Source organism: Hyla sarda, assembly GCF_029499605.1.
Source record: "Hyla sarda isolate aHylSar1 chromosome 1 unlocalized genomic scaffold, aHylSar1.hap1 SUPER_1_unloc_3, whole genome shotgun sequence".
NCBI classification, from domain to species: Eukaryota; Metazoa; Chordata; class Amphibia; order Anura; family Hylidae; genus Hyla; species Hyla sarda.
The window spans coordinates 462,603-481,599 of record NW_026607589.1 but is presented as its reverse complement, the minus strand read 5'-3'; the positions used below and the strand labels follow the sequence as shown (position 1 = coordinate 481,599).

Below are 18,997 nucleotides of genomic sequence, written 5' to 3'. Positions count from 1 at the left end.
TTCTGTTTGGACGCAGTGCACATTACGGTAATAATTCTCTTTATTCTGTAGGTCCAAACGATTACAATGATAAATGATTTATATAGGTTTTATTTTAACACTTTTAAAATATAAAAAATATTCTAACTTTTTGTACAAAAATTATTATGCATCATATTGTCCTACCTTGTCCCCTATAACTCTCTTATTATTCCGTATACGGGGATGTATGAAAGTCATTTTTTGCGCTGTGATCTGTAATTTTTATCGGAACCACTTTAGTTTTGATGAGACTTTTTGATCACTTTTTATGAATTTTTTCTGGTCCATGAAGTGTTTTTTTACGTTTACGCCATTGACCGTGCGGTTAAACATATGTATATGTTTTTATAAAAATAATAATTGGTAAATGGGGAAGATTCAATCGTTTATTAGGGGAGGGGCTTATTCATATTAAGTTAATGTTCTTTTTACCTTATTCCCAGTTTTTTAGTCCCTGTAGTAGACTATTACATGGAATCTATAGATTACATACACTGATCAATGCTGTGATGCTGAGGCTGCCTGCAGGATTGGAGCATCGTTCAGACAGCGTGGAGCGAGGTTAGGGACCTCCACACATTCTCTCAGCTGACCGGGACCCCGCTATTTCACTGTGGGTGTCATTATCAGCTCCACTGAACTACCGGAAATAGATTTTTGGCATTGGTGATGTCCGGCATTAGCAATGAGTCCCAGATGCTGATAGCAGGTAGGACCTAGGGGCTATGAATCGTGCTGAACTCCTGACTGTGCTTCATAGACTGGCAGCGGCCTCCCTCCCCTCCAAATCTTATCACTTTAATGACAGGAGTCCCTGCTCTGAAAGGGGTTTCCTGCACAAGAGCAGAAGATATGTCAGATTTGATGTGTCTCATGCTGCGGAGCTGGGCCCATGGCTATACGTTATATACCTCCTGTCCAGTCAGCCATGAAGGAGTTAAATGGTGGTGATGAATTGCCTTAACTTTTTTGGGGCCACACACTATACAGATAGCTGCTTATTGTCCCTTCTACTCGCTGGGATAAGAGCAACCAATCTAGCTAGGGTTAAGTGGCGCACAGCACTGCCAATTCTATCCTTAGGGGCCAGACAGTAAGCAGCCATCTATATAGTCCCGGGGGAGGGGAGCAGTGATACTATGAAATATCACTTAACTCCTTACACTCCATGGAACGGGCGCTTTGGGTATAATGACCTGCACTGACAGCTGGATCATCAGACTTGCGGTCAGTCGGGACATGTGACCATAATATAGAGGATCTGCCCCGACAAGTATTCACCTCATCATCCGAGAGCAAGAAGATAAATCATGTGCAGGAATATCCCCTCAAATGTCTCCATATAACATCCTGGAATTGTATAGAATTAAATGTTTATTCACAATACAGGTTCCTATAAGGTGTCAGGACGTGGCGGTCTATTTCTCCATGGAGGAGTGGGAGTATGTAGAAGGACACAAGGATCAGTACAAGGATCAGGTCATGATGGAGGATCAGCAGCCCCTCACATCACCAGGTAATAGACATGACTATATACACACGTCCTCTCATTACTTGTATGTAAAGAATGAATTCAGTCTCTGTATGTGTTCCCTACAGTCACATCCAGTAAGAGAACAGCACCAGAGAGGTGTCCCCGTCCTCTTCTTCCACAGGATGATCAGGTAGATGGAGATATTCCCTATGATCTGTAGAAGGGCTGTGAAGCTCTTGTGGTCAGTCCCCTCACCCTCCATGACTCCTCATCTCCTGCTCATCTATAACATCCCACGTGACTTCTCCTAATGTCTGATGACTTTTACTATATTTCTTCCACATCTTATGAATCAGGGTGAAGATCCGAACAATATTAATGCTACAGAGACAGATGTGAGCGGTGATGAGCAGTATAAGGAGAACTTACCTACAGAGAAGGATCTGATCTATATTAATGCTACAGACATAAAGGAAGAAGAAGAGACAGATGTGAGCGGTTATGAGCAGTATAAGGAAGACATTCCTATAGGGAAAGATCTGATCTATATTAATGCTCCAGAGATAGATGTGAGCTGTAATAAGCAGTATAAGGAAAACATTCCTACAGGAAAAGATCTGATCTATATTAATGCTACAGACATAAAGGAAGAAGATACAGATGTGAGCAGTAATAAGCAGTATAAGGAAGATATTCCTACAGAAAAAGATTTGATCTATATTAATACTACAGACATAAAGGAAGAACAAGAGACAAATTTGAGCTGTGATGAGCAGTATAAGGAGGACATTCCTACAGAAAAAGATCTGATCTATATTAATACTACAGACATAAATAAAGAAGAAGAGACAGATGTGAGCGGTGATGAGCAGTATAAGGAGGACATTCCTACAGAGAAGGATCTGATCTATATTAATGCTACAGACATAAAGAAAGAAGAAGAGACAGATGTGAGCGGTAATGAGCAGTATAAGGAGGACAGCCCCACAGGGAAAGATCTGATCTATATTAATGCTACAGACATAAAGAAAGAAGAAGAGACAGATGTGAGCGGTAATGAGCAGTATAAGGAGGACAGCCCCACAGGGAAAGATCTCATCTATATTAATGCTACAGACATAAAAGAAGAAGAAAAGACATATGTAAGCAGTGATGAGCAGTATAAGGAGGACATTTCTACAGGGAAAGATCTTATCTATATTAATGCTACAGACAAAAAGAAAGAAGAAGAGACAGATGTGATCGGTCATGAGCAGTATAAGGAGAACATTTCTACAGGGAAAGATCTTATCTATATTAATGCTACAGACAAAAAGAAAGAAGAAGAGACAGATGTGAGCGGTGATGAGCAGTATAAGGAGGACATTCCTACAGGTAACCACCCAGGTGAGTAGTAACCACTAAATACAGAGAAGAGTCACAGATTCTACTCAGTCACAGCTGCAGTAATCACATAAAAAAATAATGTTCATATATGTTACTCACTAGGTCATCCAGATGCTATACAGTTCTTTTTTATTTGTCTTCTGTATTTGGCATACAAATCCCTCTGTTCTGCTGCTCACTTATTCTGACATCCACTGTTCAGGAAGGGGAGTGTCTGAGGCAAGCACTGAGCCCGCCCTCACTCACCATTCATTCACTTCCTCCCTTGGTCTGCTGTGCCAGGTCTCTTTATCCAATCACTGCAGGCTATTCTGTAACCCCCTCCTCTCTGCTTTCATGCTGCAGTCTGATAGGACAGGAGTGAGCACAGAGGAGTACTAGTCCTGCCAGGTCTGTGCTTCAGCTGGGACAGAGATGATGCTGCAGCCGGACAGGATTATGTTTTAGATCCATGGTCTCAAAGTGTGGCCTTTACTGATACTGAGCATGCGTTTTGTCTTTAACCCCTTAAGGACCAGGCCAATTTTATTTTTATTTTTCGCTTTTTCCTCCTCGCCTTCTAAAATCCATAACTCTTTAAAATTTACATCCACAGACCCATAAGAGGCTTGTTTTTTTGTGCGACCAATTGTACTTTGTAATAACATCAATCATTTTACCATAAAGTGTACGGCAAACCCCAATTTTTTTTTTTGTGAGGAAATTTTTATGAAAACCACAATTTTGCTGATTTTGGAGGGTTTGGTTTTCACACTGTACCCTTTACAGTTCTTTATTCTGTTGGTCAATACGATGAAAATTATACCCATGATTATACACTTTTCTATTATTGTCCGGCTTTTAAAACATCTCAAACTTTTTCTTTTTTTTTTTTTTTTTTTACAAAATCAGTCTCCCTATTTGGACAATCTATAACTTTTTAATTTTTCCGTATATGGGGCGGTATGAGGGCTCAGTTTTTTGCACCATGACCTGTAGTTTTTTTTTTTTGTTCCAATTTTTTGTACTTTTTTTATGTTTACGCTGTTCAGCGGGATCATTAACATTGATAGATCGGACATTTATGCAGGCAGCAATACCAAATATGTTTAATAATTATTTTTTTTAATACTTTTTTGAGTAAAATAGGGGAAAATAATGATTTACATTTTTTTAGGGTGGATTTTAAATTTATTGTTTTTACTTTTTACACTTTTTTTTTTAACTCCTTATGTCCCCATAGGGGACTATCTATAGCAATCATTAGATTGTCAATGCTGTTCCGTTCCATACATAGGCATAGTACTGATCCGTATTATCAGCGATCTTCTGCTCTGGTCTGCTGGAAGGCAGATCAGGGCAGAAGACCCCGGGAGAGCGGTGGAGGCAGGTGAGGGGACCTCTGTGCCGCCGACAATCAGATCAGCTATTACAAGTGCCGCGCTGCCACAAATGCCGTGATCTGTATTGATCACGGCATCTGAGGGGTTAACGGTGGACATCAGCGCTATTGCTGATGTCCGCCATTACCGGCGGTTCCCTTGTTGCTGATAGCACCTGCCGTGCATGTTGTGAGCACTACTCCGATACTCACTGTCATGTACAGGACACAAATGTACATCCTGGTGCACGAAGTACTGCCGCACCAGGTCGTACATTAACGTCCATTGTCATTAAGGGGTTAAAGTCCTTGCGCTGTTGTTTTTATTGTCTCTGTTGTCTCCATCTTATATAGTCAGCAGGATTTCCATGTAGACGACTAGAGGAATAATTTGGGATATTTCCCAGCACTTCTGTATTGCTGTGGGCTCTGAACCGCCTCGGCTGTCGTCTGATTTGTGCCCTATGGATTGTTCATTGCTGCTGGATGGGAGTGTGATGGGGTCCAGGAGTGGGGTGTATGTGACCTGAAGACCCTATATTATGTCTACATTAACTATTTATTATCCGGAGGACGGGGAGAAGGTTCCATGATGTCACATGCTGCACTTATAATGTTCTACTAAAAAGACTATAAATATGGGCGCAGTTATTAATAAAATCTGTGTTATTCTCTGCAGATTCTTGTAGCAGGAGATCAGAGGAGAATCTTATATCTTCAGATTATAAAGCAGATGATGATATCACACAAGATACATATGAAGAACATTCCATTATCCCAGATACACCCTCAGCCCTTCACAGCCAAGATCTGTCATCTCATCCTTATATACAGGTCCTGTCTTCTCAGGGTGGTAAGCAGAATAAAAGTCACAGAAGGGGTGTTGGACATGAAAGAAATCACACAGGAAAGAAACCATTTTCATGCTCAGAATGTGGGAAATGTTTTACTCAGAAATCAAGTCTTGTTACACATCAGAGAACTCACACAGGAGAGAAGCCATTTTCATGTTCAGAATGTGGGAAATGTTTTACTTCTAAATCAGATCTTGTTGTGCATCGGAGAACTCACACAGGGGAGAAGCCATTTGCATGTTCACAATGTGGAAAATGTTTCACTCAGAAATCACATCTTGTTGGACATCAAACAACTCACACAGGAGAGAAGCCATTTTCATGTTCAGAATGTGGAAAACATTTTACATCTAAAACGTGGCTTGTTCAGCATCAGAGAACTCACACAGGGGAGAAACTGTTTCCATGTTCAGAATGTAGGAAATGTTTTACTTCTAAATCACGGCTTGTTGAACATCAGAGAATTCACACAGGAAAGAAACCATATTCATGCTCAGAATGTGGGAAATGTTTTACTCAGAAATCAAGTATTGTTACACATCAGAGAACTCACAAAGGAGAGAAGCCATTTTCATGCTCAGAATGTGAGAAATGTTTTTCTTCTAAATCAGATCTTGTTGTGCATCAGAGAACTCACACAGGGGAGAAGCCATTTGCATGTTCACAATGTGGAAAATGTTTCACTCAGAAATCGCATCTTGTTGGACATCAAACAACCCACACAGGAGAGAAGCCATTTTCATGTTCAGAATGTGGAAAACATTTTACTTCTAAAACATGGCTTGTTCAGCATAAGAGAACTCACACAGGGGAGAAACTGTGTTCATGTTCAGAATGTGGGAAATGTTTTACTTCTAAATCACGGCTTGTTGAACATCAGAGAACTCACACAGGGGAGAAGCCATTTCCATGTTCAGAATGTGGGAAATGTTTTACTAAAAAATCAAATCTTGTTGAACATCAAACAACTCACACAGGAGGGAAGCCATTTTCTTGTTTAGAATGTGTAAAAAAATTTACTTCTAAATCCCGGCTTGTTAAACATAAGAGAGTTCACACAGGGGAGAACCCATTTTCATGTTCAGAATGTGGGAAATGTTTTACTTCTAAATCAAATATTATTGAACACCAGAGAACTCACACAGGGGAAAAACCATATTCATGTTTAGAATGTGGGAAATGTTTTACTAAGAAATCAACTCTTGTTGAACATCAAAGAACTCACACAGGGGAGAAGCCGTTTCCATGTTCTGAATGTGGGAAATGTTTTACTCGGAAAGCACATCTTGTTGTACACCTACAGAAATGTCTGTTTTACAAAATGCAAATAGAATCCAAATAACACATCTGTATGTATTGTCGTGCGGTAATAACTCAATTATGAATTATGGTCATAAAATATTAATTAGGAAAAATTAAAACAATTGAAAATTATTAAAAATATCTAAATTATGACCTGGTGAATTGTAGACAAAGCTAATCAATACAATTCACTAGAGATGAGCGAACTTACAGTAAATTTGATTCGTCACAAACTTCTCGGCTCGGCGGTTGCTGACTTTTCCTGCATAAATTAATTCAGCTTTCTGGTGCTCCGGTGGGCTGGAAAAGGTGGATACAGTCATAGGAAAGAGTCTCCTAGGACTGTATCCACCTTTTCCAGCCCACCGGAGCACCGGAAAGCTGAACTAATTTATGCAGGAAAAGTCATCAACTGCCGAGCCGAGAAGTTTGTGACGAATCAAATTTACTGTAAGTTCGCTCATCTCTACAATTCACATCTGAGTCCGACTATTTCCTCAGATATCAACAAGTTCTTTTTATGACGGGATGATATTAACGCTTAAGGATGTAGTTTTGCAATATACAATAATACACAGGTATAAAGTATGCAGATTTATTGGTTATTAGGTTATAGACATAAATTAGTAACAAACACAATGATATATGCAAATGAATATCAATTAGATATATTAGTAAACATTATAAGCTTGTTAATTGACTACATATAGTAGAACAATACATGTGAGTAGAAAGTAACTTGTTACAATAAAACAAAATCTACTAGGTTAGGAATATCATATAAGGAAAAAGGTTACATATCACTCTGTCCAGAGGAACCTCATGATATGAAGATGGGTAATATCTAATCATAGACATATCAATATGGAATGCTAAATACACTCCGCCCCCTTCTAACCAACTACAAATCACATGACTCCAAGAATGGGCAAATCCATCTAAGGAAATAAACATGGAAGAAATGTAATATACTTCCGCCCCATTCGGGACTATTTTCTATACATGATCTTGGTAAGACATTAAGACTGATTAGCAGAGATATATGATCTTGCTCTATATTCTAGGATAGCAGGAGATGTGGGAATAAGTTCCTCTACAAAAGACGCTGGTAACCAAAAGTGGAGATAAAACTTCTTTATTTGCTACGCGTTTCGATCCCGAACCGGGATCTTCATCAGGCATAAAATTCCATGCAATACAGTTACATTTCTAGTCTAAGAAGATTGATGACCACTTCCGGAACACCGGAAAAAGACGTGTCACTAAGATAATTGTGCAATAAATGCAATGTATAAGAATCAGCGCAATAGTATTGTTAAAATCATTAAAGATTATTAATATTTTAAAGTTAAAAAGTATTAAAAACTTTTATTTGTGAAACTGATTAAAAATGAATGAAAAACAGTACCTCAAAACAACCATTGGGTGGCAGTGTTGTAGTACAATGATGTGGATAAGACAATTAGAGATGAGCGAACTTACAGTAAAGTCGATTCGTCACAAACTTCTCGGCTCGGCAGTTGATGACTTATCCTGCATAAATGAGTTCAGCTTTCAGGTGCTCCCGTGGGCTGAAAAAGGTGGATACAGTCCTAGGAGACTCTTTCCGAGCCGAGAAGTTTGTGACGAATTGAATTTACTGTAAGTTCGCTCATCTCTAAAGACAATGTGTGGTGTTAGTACTCAAAAAACACCACTAGATGGCAATGAAACCCTGTGTTTTTACATAAGTTAAAGTGACATGCGCAGCAAAAAGCAGAGAAAAACTCCAGCTAGATGCGTGGACGGAACATCTACTAGGTGAGTGGGAAAAATGTATGTGGATAATAGTAATGGATATAATAATAAGTTGGATGTATACAATAAATATATATAGTTGGTCAGATGTTTAAAAGAGAAAAGACGAATTAATATCTATTTTATATATAATTAGATGTACACAATGAATATATATAGATAATTGGCAAGGTGTTTAAAAGAGAAAAAGAAGAACAAGATCTTTTAGCATGAAGTGATCTAATGTATTCATAAAATAACTTCAGAGAGTTCATTAAGACCATCGGGAACCAAAGTTCCCATCCTATATATCCAATACACTTCTTTGCGTTTTAATTGCTGGAATCTATTGGAGACATTTTGTGGTATAGCCTCCAGAGGGGTAATGGTGATCGGATTGTTTGTATCAGGATGAGCACAGTGCTTTGAAACTCCATGAAGTAGAACCTTATTCTTGATGTTATATTGATGTTTATTTAACCTATTGAGGAGTGATTGAGTGGTTCTTCCAACGTATTGAAGTGAACATATGCATTGAATGACATATATCACAAAATCTGACTGGCATGTCAGGCGGGTTTTTATATTGAATCTTTCACGTGATTATTTAGAGGTGATCCAAGTACAGCCGTGTGTGATTTCTTTACAACACGTGCAGTTTTTGCTGTAACATTTATAACTGCCGGGTTTTGTAGAAGGATTTTTACAGTTATCATTGGTTTGAGAGCGGTGTTGGCGTAACTGGCTCGGGGCTAGTAAACTTTTCAGATTTGGTGCTCTCCGAAAGGTAAACTGTGGTCTGTTTGGTAGATGTTGCTTCAGATCGCTATCTTGTTGTGGGACATGCCAGTGTGATTTTAAAATATGTTTAATTGACGATATGTTTTTTATTAAAAGTTGTAATAAAATTTGTAGAGAATTTATTAACCTCTTTTTCGGTGTTCTTCTGTTTGGGGGCTAAACATCTTTTTTTATCTAAATTTCTGGCTTTCTCAAAAGCATTCTGAATAATTTGTTCGGGATATTTTTTAGATTTAAAACGTTTATTTAATATACGTGACTGGGTAAAAAAAATCACTATCTTTTGTGCAGTGTTTTCTGATACGCCGGAATTGACTGAAGGGGATATTGTTGATCCATTTCTTGTAATGCCCACTCTGAAATTCTAGGTAACTGTTCGCATCAACGGATTTAAAATGAGTAGATGTAAAAATACTGTGGTCATCATGTGATATACATAAATCTAAGAATGTGATATTGTTAAAATTTGATTCCATGTAAAAGAAATGCCCCAGTCATTGTTATTTAATATTTCCAGTAAAAGAGCCTCTGATCCGTCATATCTTTCCCATATAAAAAATAGGTCGTCTATAAAACGACGATAACATTTAATATGGGGTAATAAAATGGGATTATCCCAAATTAAAAAAAATTCAAAAGAGCCGATGAATAAGTTAGCGAACGAAGGTGCCACTTTCGCGCCCATCGCCGTGCCTGTTTCCTGATGGTATATTTTTCCATTATAGGTGAAATAGTTATTCTTTAGAATTAAACTCAGGCCATTAATGAGAAATTCTTTATGTGGGATGGACAAAGTGGCATCTTGCTCTAAAAATTCTTTGACACAATGGATGCCCCTATCGTGATTAATATTGCTGTAGAGCGCTGATACGTCACAGGTGATAAACTTCCATCCTGGCTTCCACTTTATATCTAAAAGTTATTCAATCAGATGAGATGAGTCTCGGAGATGGCTCGTCAATTTCAGAACATGTTCTTGTAGGTATAAATCTATAAAGTGAGCTAAATTGCTCGTCGCCGATAATGTGCAGGAAACAATAGGACGACCTGGGTTTTTATTTTACATCCTTGTGGATCTTAGGCAAGAAGTAGAAATAGGGCTTATTGCCATTTTTATAGTAATATAATTGCGTTCTTCTTTGGTGAGAATACTCTGTTTGAAAGCATCATTAATGAGATTGTGGAGGTCTGCTTCTACTTTCATAAAGGGATCATTATCAGTAATGCTATAATATAATGTATTGGATAAAATATTAGTAGATTCATTTTCAGAATAATCAAGATCCAAAATAACTAAGCCGCCACCCTTATCTGCCGGTCGTAGTACAATGTCTCTATTATTTTGAAGATCTTTTAGTGCTTTTTGCTCATGTTTGGTAATATTCAGTTTCTTTCTGGGTACTTGGTACATTTTTTCCTTAAAAACTTCAATATAAGGACCTTGTTTATAAAAAAGATAAAACGTGGAGGCTGGTTTGACTGGTTTTTAATACTTTTTAACATAAAATATTAATAATCTTTAATGATTTTAACAATACTATTGCGCTGATTCTTATACATTGCATTTATTGCACAATTACATTATCTTAGTGACACGTCTTTTTCCGGTGTTCCGTAAGTGGTCATCAATCTTCTTAGACTATAAATGTAACTGTATTGCATGAAATTTTATGCCTGATGAAGATCCCGGTTCGTGATCGAAACGTGTAGCAAATAAAGAAGTTTTATCTCCACTTTTGGTTACCAGCGCCTTTTGTAGAGGAACTTATTCACACATCTCCTGCTATCCTATTCCTCCAGTCCGACTGACGTCACACCGGGAAGTTCCTCGTGGCAGCGGTTCCATCTGACTATCTACATCCAGACGCTATTGTAGGTGTTGTGCTCTGAGTGCAACACCTAGGGGTAACCCATCTTTGTCTCATCTCCTCACTCATGTTAAACGGTCCTCACTAGGGGCACACCTCTTGTTGTTTTTTTTTCCATTTATATATTAGTTATTCCATGGCACTTATCCGGTGACCGGTTGAATTGCATTCCACTCGAGGCTTGCCGCACCAGGACCAGACATCATGAATTACTATGCTAATCGGTTGAGCCAGCGGGAGCAGCTTATCTCCAGGCTCACTTTGTCTTTTTATAATGGTACTACCGCACCAGATACTATTGAAACGATAGATGTTCAAGATCCAATTGATGTTCAGACTATGACATCTCTCTTTCATTCATTGGAAAACAAATTAAAAGAAGAGATGCAGCAGCATATTGATGCCAATTTCCTTGAACTATATCTCAAAGAGAAAATTACCCCACGGGGTCTAAGACTGACTTTTAATCCTTCTTTTCATGATGATAGTGAATATGTTACTAATTGGCATGCATTGCTAGATAACTGTACTTTTAGTTTATTAAAGAATATCTGTGAGAAACGAATTTCACGTTGCATTACACTCAATACTGAAATATTAAGTTTACAAAATGAACTTAAATCTTTTTCTTCATTCCATGACTTTGATAAAATTAATCATAATATATCCACTCGGCTAATCAAACTAGAAACTGAGTTGATAGAGAAAAAAGCCAATAAATATAACAGAGACCGCACCGACTATAACACTGGTGACCCATGGTCCTGGCATAAAAATAATAACAATAATTATAACCTCTGCAACTCTAATAACACCAACACCACTACAAACCCTCCCAGATCATACTCCAAAGTATCTGAAAATTGTCCACCATTTTCTAAATCACAATATCAACGGGTTACCCCTGGCAACCACATTAGAAATCCACGTCATTTCACCAATAGTAAATACAAATACTCTCGCAACCATAATAAAAAACCCGAGTCTGGACAGAGTATGCCGATACATAACACCAACACTCCTGTCATATCCACTTCACTACCGACTCGGCCCGAGAACATTTCAGCCATATCCACACCACCATCGACACAACTCAATAATCTTTCTGGCCCAGCACCCTCAGGTACCACGACCAATATACACCAGTCACCCATGAACCCTCATATAGAACACAGGTCAACAGTTACTATTGTGGTAGATTAACTCATCGTTCTTGTACATAATGTATATACTGAAGCATAGAGAAATAAATCAGACAGAGCCATTGTGCTTTAGCGTTCTGTGTGCTGTCCACTGGCTTTATTTCAAATTGTTCAAGCTTATATCACCTTTGTCATTAACATAAGTTCCCACCCCCTGCTAGGGGATGTTCTAGCATTTAGGGCAGTGATGGCGAACCTTTTTGAGGCCGAGTGCCCGAATCGTAATGCACGCCAACTTTTTTTCCCCTCAAAGTGCCAGCACAGAAATTAAATCAGAATACACATTAGCTTGGCAGTATAGTTCCCCCACATTAGGTGCAGTATAGTTCCCCCCACATTAGGTTGGCAGTATAGTTCCCCCACATTAGGTGCAGTATAGTTCCCCCACATTAGGTTGGCAGTATAGTTCCCCCACATTAGGTTGGCAGTATAGTTCCCCCACATTAGGCTGGCAGTATAGTTCTCCACATTAGGTGCAGTATAGTTCCCCCACATTAGGTTGGCAGTATAGTTCCCCCCACATTAGGGTTGGCAGTATAGTTCCCCACATTAGGTGCAGTATAGTTCCCTGCACATTAGGGTTGGCAGTATAGTTCCCCACATTAGGTGCAGTATAGTTCTCCCCACATTCGGTGCAGTATAGTTCCCCCCACATTAGGTTGGCAGTATAGTTCCCCCCACAAGGTTGGCAGTATACTTCCTCCCACAATGTTGGCAGTATAATCCCCCCCCCCCCCACAAGGTTGGCAGTATAGTTCCCCCCACAAGGTTGGCAGTATACTTCCCCCCACAAGGTTGGCAGTATAATTCCCCCCACACAACGTTGGCAGTATACTTCCCCCCCACCCACAAGGTTGGCAGTATACTTCCCAGCCACCCACAAGGTTGGCAGTATAATTCCCCCCCCCCACAAGGTTGGCAGTATACTTCTCACCCACAAGGTTGGCAGTATAATTCCCCCCACAAGGTCGGCAGTAAAGTTCCCCCCACATTAGGCAGGCAGTGTTCCCCCACATTAGGCAGGCAGAGTTCCCCCACATTAGACATGCAGTGTTCCCCGACATTAGACAGGCAGTGTTTCCCCACATTAGGCAGGCAGTGTTACCCCACATTAGGCAGGCAGTGTCCCCCCACCGACATACATCCTCCAGCCATATACAGTGTATGGCTGGAGGCTGTATGTGTGTGTCAGAACACCGAAGATGACGTCCCGCTGGTCACTTACCATGCGCCTGTCATCCTCAGTTCTCCCCGATGCTCCGCTCTGCTTTATGGGCGCACGCATACAACGTCAGTGACGTGATGTCCCTGCGTGCTCTACCTCCCGGCGGTCCCTGCATTTTTAAAGCGAACGCGGGACCGCAGAGAGGTAACCGGGATATCCTTGTGTCCCGAAATGACCTTTCGGGACACAGGGATGTCCGGAATGTGACGGGGGCCTGTGGTTCGCCATCACTGATTTCGGGAGTGTGCAAATATCATGAGGAATGTGCCGTGTCCTCATGGCACTCCACTTCCTGTAACTTTCCCGGGCTTTCTTTTTTCAAACTCTTCACATGATGGGAGGGGTGATATGAGAGAGAACAGATGGGGGGAGAGCAGATAGAGGAGGAGTGGACAAGTAACAGAAATGTAGAGTCTTCATCCTAAATGGGCATTTTACATATACAGTATATAAAATGTATGTATACACACATGTAAATATCTATCACAGTCCCCCCTAAAATGACCAATTTTCCCTTTCCCTAATTTCCATCATCCTAACTCATCTGCCCCAATGTGTTTTCACTGTACTTTAGACGACCCATGGCTTATCCATGGACCCCCTTAGCCTCAGACTTTACACATATGGAGTCAGATGCTGTCCCTATGGGTCACTGGTGTTATAGATGGCATTGAAGCTCTGTAATGGGGTATAGGCTTCATCTGTAATCTCAAAGTCCTCACTTGTCATTACTGGCGTGGTATTCTTGTCGGTTGTCTCACACTTCTTCTTTAGGCAAAACACAACACACAACAAAGCAAGATTATTAGAATTATAAGTATGGTTATTTTACTGGTCCTAAACTGGCTGAGATATACGTGCAACAAGTCTACCAAACATCTTGTATACCCCCCTTTTTCCTTTTACACCATATATCATATCTAATGCCGTACCATTTTGGAATATTATAGTGGATGTGACTCTTAGTTGTTCGGTCTAACCTTGAAAAGCATTTACAAAGAAATGTATTAATCTTAGTTGGTTATAATAGATATAATTAATTTTACTCATGGAAATCTGGGATATTATTGACTCAACTCCATCTTTTTATTTGACCTCTAGCTATAAACTCATCTGGGGTCCCTCTTGGGACTCCTTTAACATCAATATACACAAAGGGATCGAAACTCCCAGCAGGGGCTGTATGTTTTCCTCTAAAGTGTGGTTTAGATTTCTTTGTAGGTTCTGTAATGGAAGTGTGTATGGGCAGATGTGTCTTGACTAATGTGTATTCCCCAGTTTAATTCCTTTCTAATTTAACTCTAAACTTCATATCCCCAAGTATCCCATACTTTACGATAGTTACTATTTACTCATCTGGCTAGCTAGGTCTATCCTTTCTATAATCTTACACCAAGTATTCCTTTCCTTTATAACATTATCACTCACTGAAATACTTGTTGCACCCTGCTTTTTGTACATGTTCACCTACTGATTCTCCTCATACAACGTCACATCCTAACAATCCGTTGTGATTATCTTTCCCTTTGGAACAACCATGGTTATGCACAGACATAGATTTAACAGTTATCAGAGATACATATATACGGGATCATCATATGCAATCTTCTCTTTCCTTACTTATTTCCTGCATAGCTTTTGAAGAAATGGGTGACAATTACAGAATCTGAACTAGGTACAGTTTCACAAAAGGTTCTTAATTGTATACTTCACTGTATCTATGGTAAGGGATCAGTACACTTAGACAAGGAGACACTGATATTGACCTACCCCAGGCAGTTAGATGAAGTCTACTCATATTCTCTGAAACAGGTAAGATGTTTATGGAGTGTGTTGGTCAGGTACCTTTATTGTTTTCACCTAGGTCATATGTCAAATGTAAATGATGACGTCTGTACAAACCTTCTTTCTGCATTGCTGAATCCTGAGGCGACCCAATGTACTGACATTACTATGCACATAGCTCCCCTCTGCTTAGTGTATGGGGTCATATATGTTACCATGGGGTACAAGACTGCTGGCACATACATTTTCTTACCAACTCTTTCCAGATGCCTTCTTTGCCTTGTACCACCTCTTTCTTCTTCCATTGGTCTCTCTCAGCATGCATAGCTGGTTCCTGCAAGAGACCTAACCAGAAAATTCCACATTGCCCATCCACCTGTACACTTTGTACCATCATTGTGGGGGAACAGGAGCACTGCAGCCTTGGCAGCCTCCTTCACCATTCAGTCCCCTTGGCTTCTGGGGCTGTTTCCTTCATGTGTCTCTGATCTTTACGATGGCCACTTTCTCTGGCCGCTCTCGGACTTTGAACACTTGAATTACAAACTACAGATTGGTTCGCTCAGGGATTCAAGAACACTCCTACGTCAATAGGCCCATACTTGTGGGCGGTAATTAAAGTGTACCTGTACTCGTGTCATACCTTCAGATATCTTACACATCTCAGTGAATACCTTCAACTCTACTTCTCTGAACCACCAGCTCAGATCAAGTGGTTTATTGCAGTAGAACTTCATTCTGCGTGTGGTCACCATATATCCTGTCTTATGTATTACATCTTTACATTACTTAGAACAAACTTACATTTATAACTCAGCATTAACCATGGATTCTCCGATATCCTATCATGGCTCTTGAATTATTATTTTTTTTTATAAGTTCAAGACAATCAGCATCTTCATATTACACTAAATATCATTATATAGTTATCCACTCAAAATTGATGTTATTCAAATAAATATAATGTAGAATGTATAGGTATATCACGTTGTGTATGCAGGTACTATAACACATTCAAGTTTAAACAGTAGATTTGTGACTGTGTTTCATTAGACCAAGGCTGTTCTGTCAATCTTCCTATAAGCCCCGCCTTTCTCCTCCCACTCCTCTATGTCACTGGTCACCACCCCTTTGAGTCTGGCTTTTTGTCTTTCAGTTTGTTCATTCCTAAAAAATTCTTGAGCAATCAGTGCCTACATGGAGACATACCATACACATGTCACATGTAACAATACCAACATTTACAAATACTCAACATACAACACACACGGGGCCCACATTCTCACCAAAAATAAAATGTAAAAGAATAAAAATATATACAGAGCTCTTTCAAAAATTGGGAAAAAATCATCGTCAATGCGCATTATTTATAATCAATAAACCATTAGCTGATTTTAAATGCTTAAAGTAATATTCATTAATTAAACAGTGATCACTTTTTCATTTATTTTACGTTTTATTTTATTCTTCTTGGCCAAACTTCTCTTGTTACTCCTATAATATAATCAGACAGTTAATTGAATTTCCTTATAAATTTCCTTATTTTTTTATTTTATTTTTATCCATCTTGCACTCCTGCGAAAACAAACTTATTAAGAGATTAATAAAATATCATCAAGTAGTTTCATTATGACATAAACATGTACATACACAGTTTCACCTAAATCCATTCACTTGTCATACTCCATGTATTCCTAATCTATCATATATGTTTCAATTGACTAGGTGTGTTAAAATGGCTGCAGGGGAGTGGAGGTGAGAACTAATTGCATGAGCTAAAATGGCTGCTGGGGGAGGAACTTCACTTCTGGGGGTGGTAACATAGCTGCCCCCCCCCCCCCCCCCCGTACAGAATAAGCATGTGGCAGAGACTAGCAGCCTCATGGAAAGAGAGAGAGAAAGAGAGAAAAAAAGCATGGAATGAAGAAAGGTAAAATCTGGGTTTATAACTTTAGGGATTAGTATTAGGGTGTCACTCCATAAGGGATTCTTAGCTCCATAATATTAATAATATTATACATACAGTTAAATTTTCACAGTCCCTCCCCCCTGCTTACTACAAAGGCTCTCTTCATTGAAAATATGATAATTCTCACCATCCTATCACCAGTTTATAAACAAATGTATGTCTGAATATCGGTGTTAAAGGGTACCTCTCATCAAAAAAATGTTTGATATTTTATAGATTAATGTATGCAGAATAACTTTACAATTGCATGTTATTAAAAAATATGCTTCTTTCTATTTAATTTTCCACTTTGAAGAAATGACCACTAGGGGTCTCCCTACCAGTCCTGTCAGCAAACATTTCAGACTCATGCTGGAGTCCTAAACACTATGAGCTGCCAGTCTGCTTTGTTCACAAAGGAGAACACTCAGAGCTGCCAGCCTGCTTTGTTCACAGCCTGTTTGGCTGTGAACAAAGCAGGCTGGCAGCTCTGAGTGTTTAGGACTCCAGCATGAGTCAGAAATGCTTGCTGACAGAACTGATCGGGAAAAATACAATAGAAAGAATCATATTTTTCATTAACATGCTATTGGAAAGTTATTCAACATTCATTAATCTAAAATATATCAAAAGTTTATTTGATGAGAGGTACCCTTTAACTTCAATACCTAAATATTTGCATCATACTTTCAGCCAACACCTTATGCCTTTCTATTCACCTCACATTCTTTTGCCTATCTATATCCATTCAGATGGTTACAATATAACTAAGTCAAATCACAATTGTTCTCAAGAATCACGCTGTTATATATAACTGTATATTACACTGCCATATATATATATATATATATATATATATATAAAGCTTTTATCCTATCAACCATCAATATATTTCAAACTTGCAACTGCCTTAATATCTATAATTTATCAATTCCATTTTTAACTCACCGCATGCTTTCCATCAAACTGCATTTGCAATTCCCTCAGTGAGCTCAGGTTACTTCTGCACATTCCAAAGCCCTGCAGCTCTCTTCAGCCCCCTCTGTTTCCTCCAGAAAGCCCACAAACCCTAGGGTGCCCCCAGCTGTTGCCAACTAAAACCCTCTCAAAAACCTTCCTGTACTTTTAGGAGATATCTTTAAAAGACTAATACATTAGATCTAGTATTAGAAGGGAAGTTATTTCCCCCTCTTCGTCTGAATTAGCTAATTTAACAATAATCCATGGACACACACACAATACAAGACACATCTCACATATTCTATCAGTTGCAATGGGACAAGTTCCAGGAATCTGCTATTGCCGGCAAAATCCCTTGTACCCCCAGTCCTAGATAAGCTCTAATTATGACGTTATACCAGGCAACCAGCACCATATGTGTCCTAGATCACTTCTCTATTTATAACTCTGTCCTAAACATTCTGATGATGCCTTAACATCCCAATGCTTATTTATGACAACATATTCCACAACTCAACTCCCCAATGAACAGTCCCAATTCCACTTATTCACTCACACACATTTCATACACACTCGGGCAGTAAGATAGCTACATTATACATGGGTAATTGTCTCTGGACGAGAATGTATCTATCTTTCTCTGTTAGGTCACATGTAAGTCCGCTAGATCAGCATGACAAAACAAAGGGGAGACATGGGTACTTTTGGCTAGGTACAAGTATGTCCTACCGTACGCCTGGAGTTGAATCCCATTTGCGTCCGCCTTTGTTCAATCGTCTGGTCTGGGTATTACAACCTGACCTGCACATGAGGCCTATAATCCAGCCCCACGACATTGGGCGACATCTGTGGTGGATTTAACTCAGCGTTTATGTAACTATCTTACTCCCGGCCAAATCTGTATACAGAATGTATATACCGAAGCATAGAGAAATAAATCAGACAGAGCCATTGTGCTTTAGAGTTTCCTGTGTGCTGTACACTCAGCATTTATTTCAAATTGTTCAAGCTTATATCAACTTTGTCATTAACATA

General features: G+C 39.2%; 2 protein-coding genes across 2 annotated transcripts in view; one reads left to right on the top strand and one right to left on the bottom strand.

The window, feature by feature from the left end:
* LOC130298173 (uncharacterized) overlaps positions 1 to 18,997 on the bottom strand; it is a 308,559-nt gene that overhangs the window by 199,788 nt on the left and 89,774 nt on the right. The gene's annotated exons all lie outside the window — the stretch shown is intronic.
* Positions 1 to 18,997, top strand: part of LOC130298171 (uncharacterized) — a 133,634-nt gene that overhangs the window by 91,153 nt on the left and 23,484 nt on the right. The window contains 3 exon segments of the mRNA XM_056551082.1: positions 2,530 to 2,881; positions 4,921 to 6,435; positions 11,135 to 11,965. Coding sequence (XP_056407057.1) covers positions 2,530 to 2,881; positions 4,921 to 6,435; positions 11,135 to 11,965 — 2,698 coding nt within the window.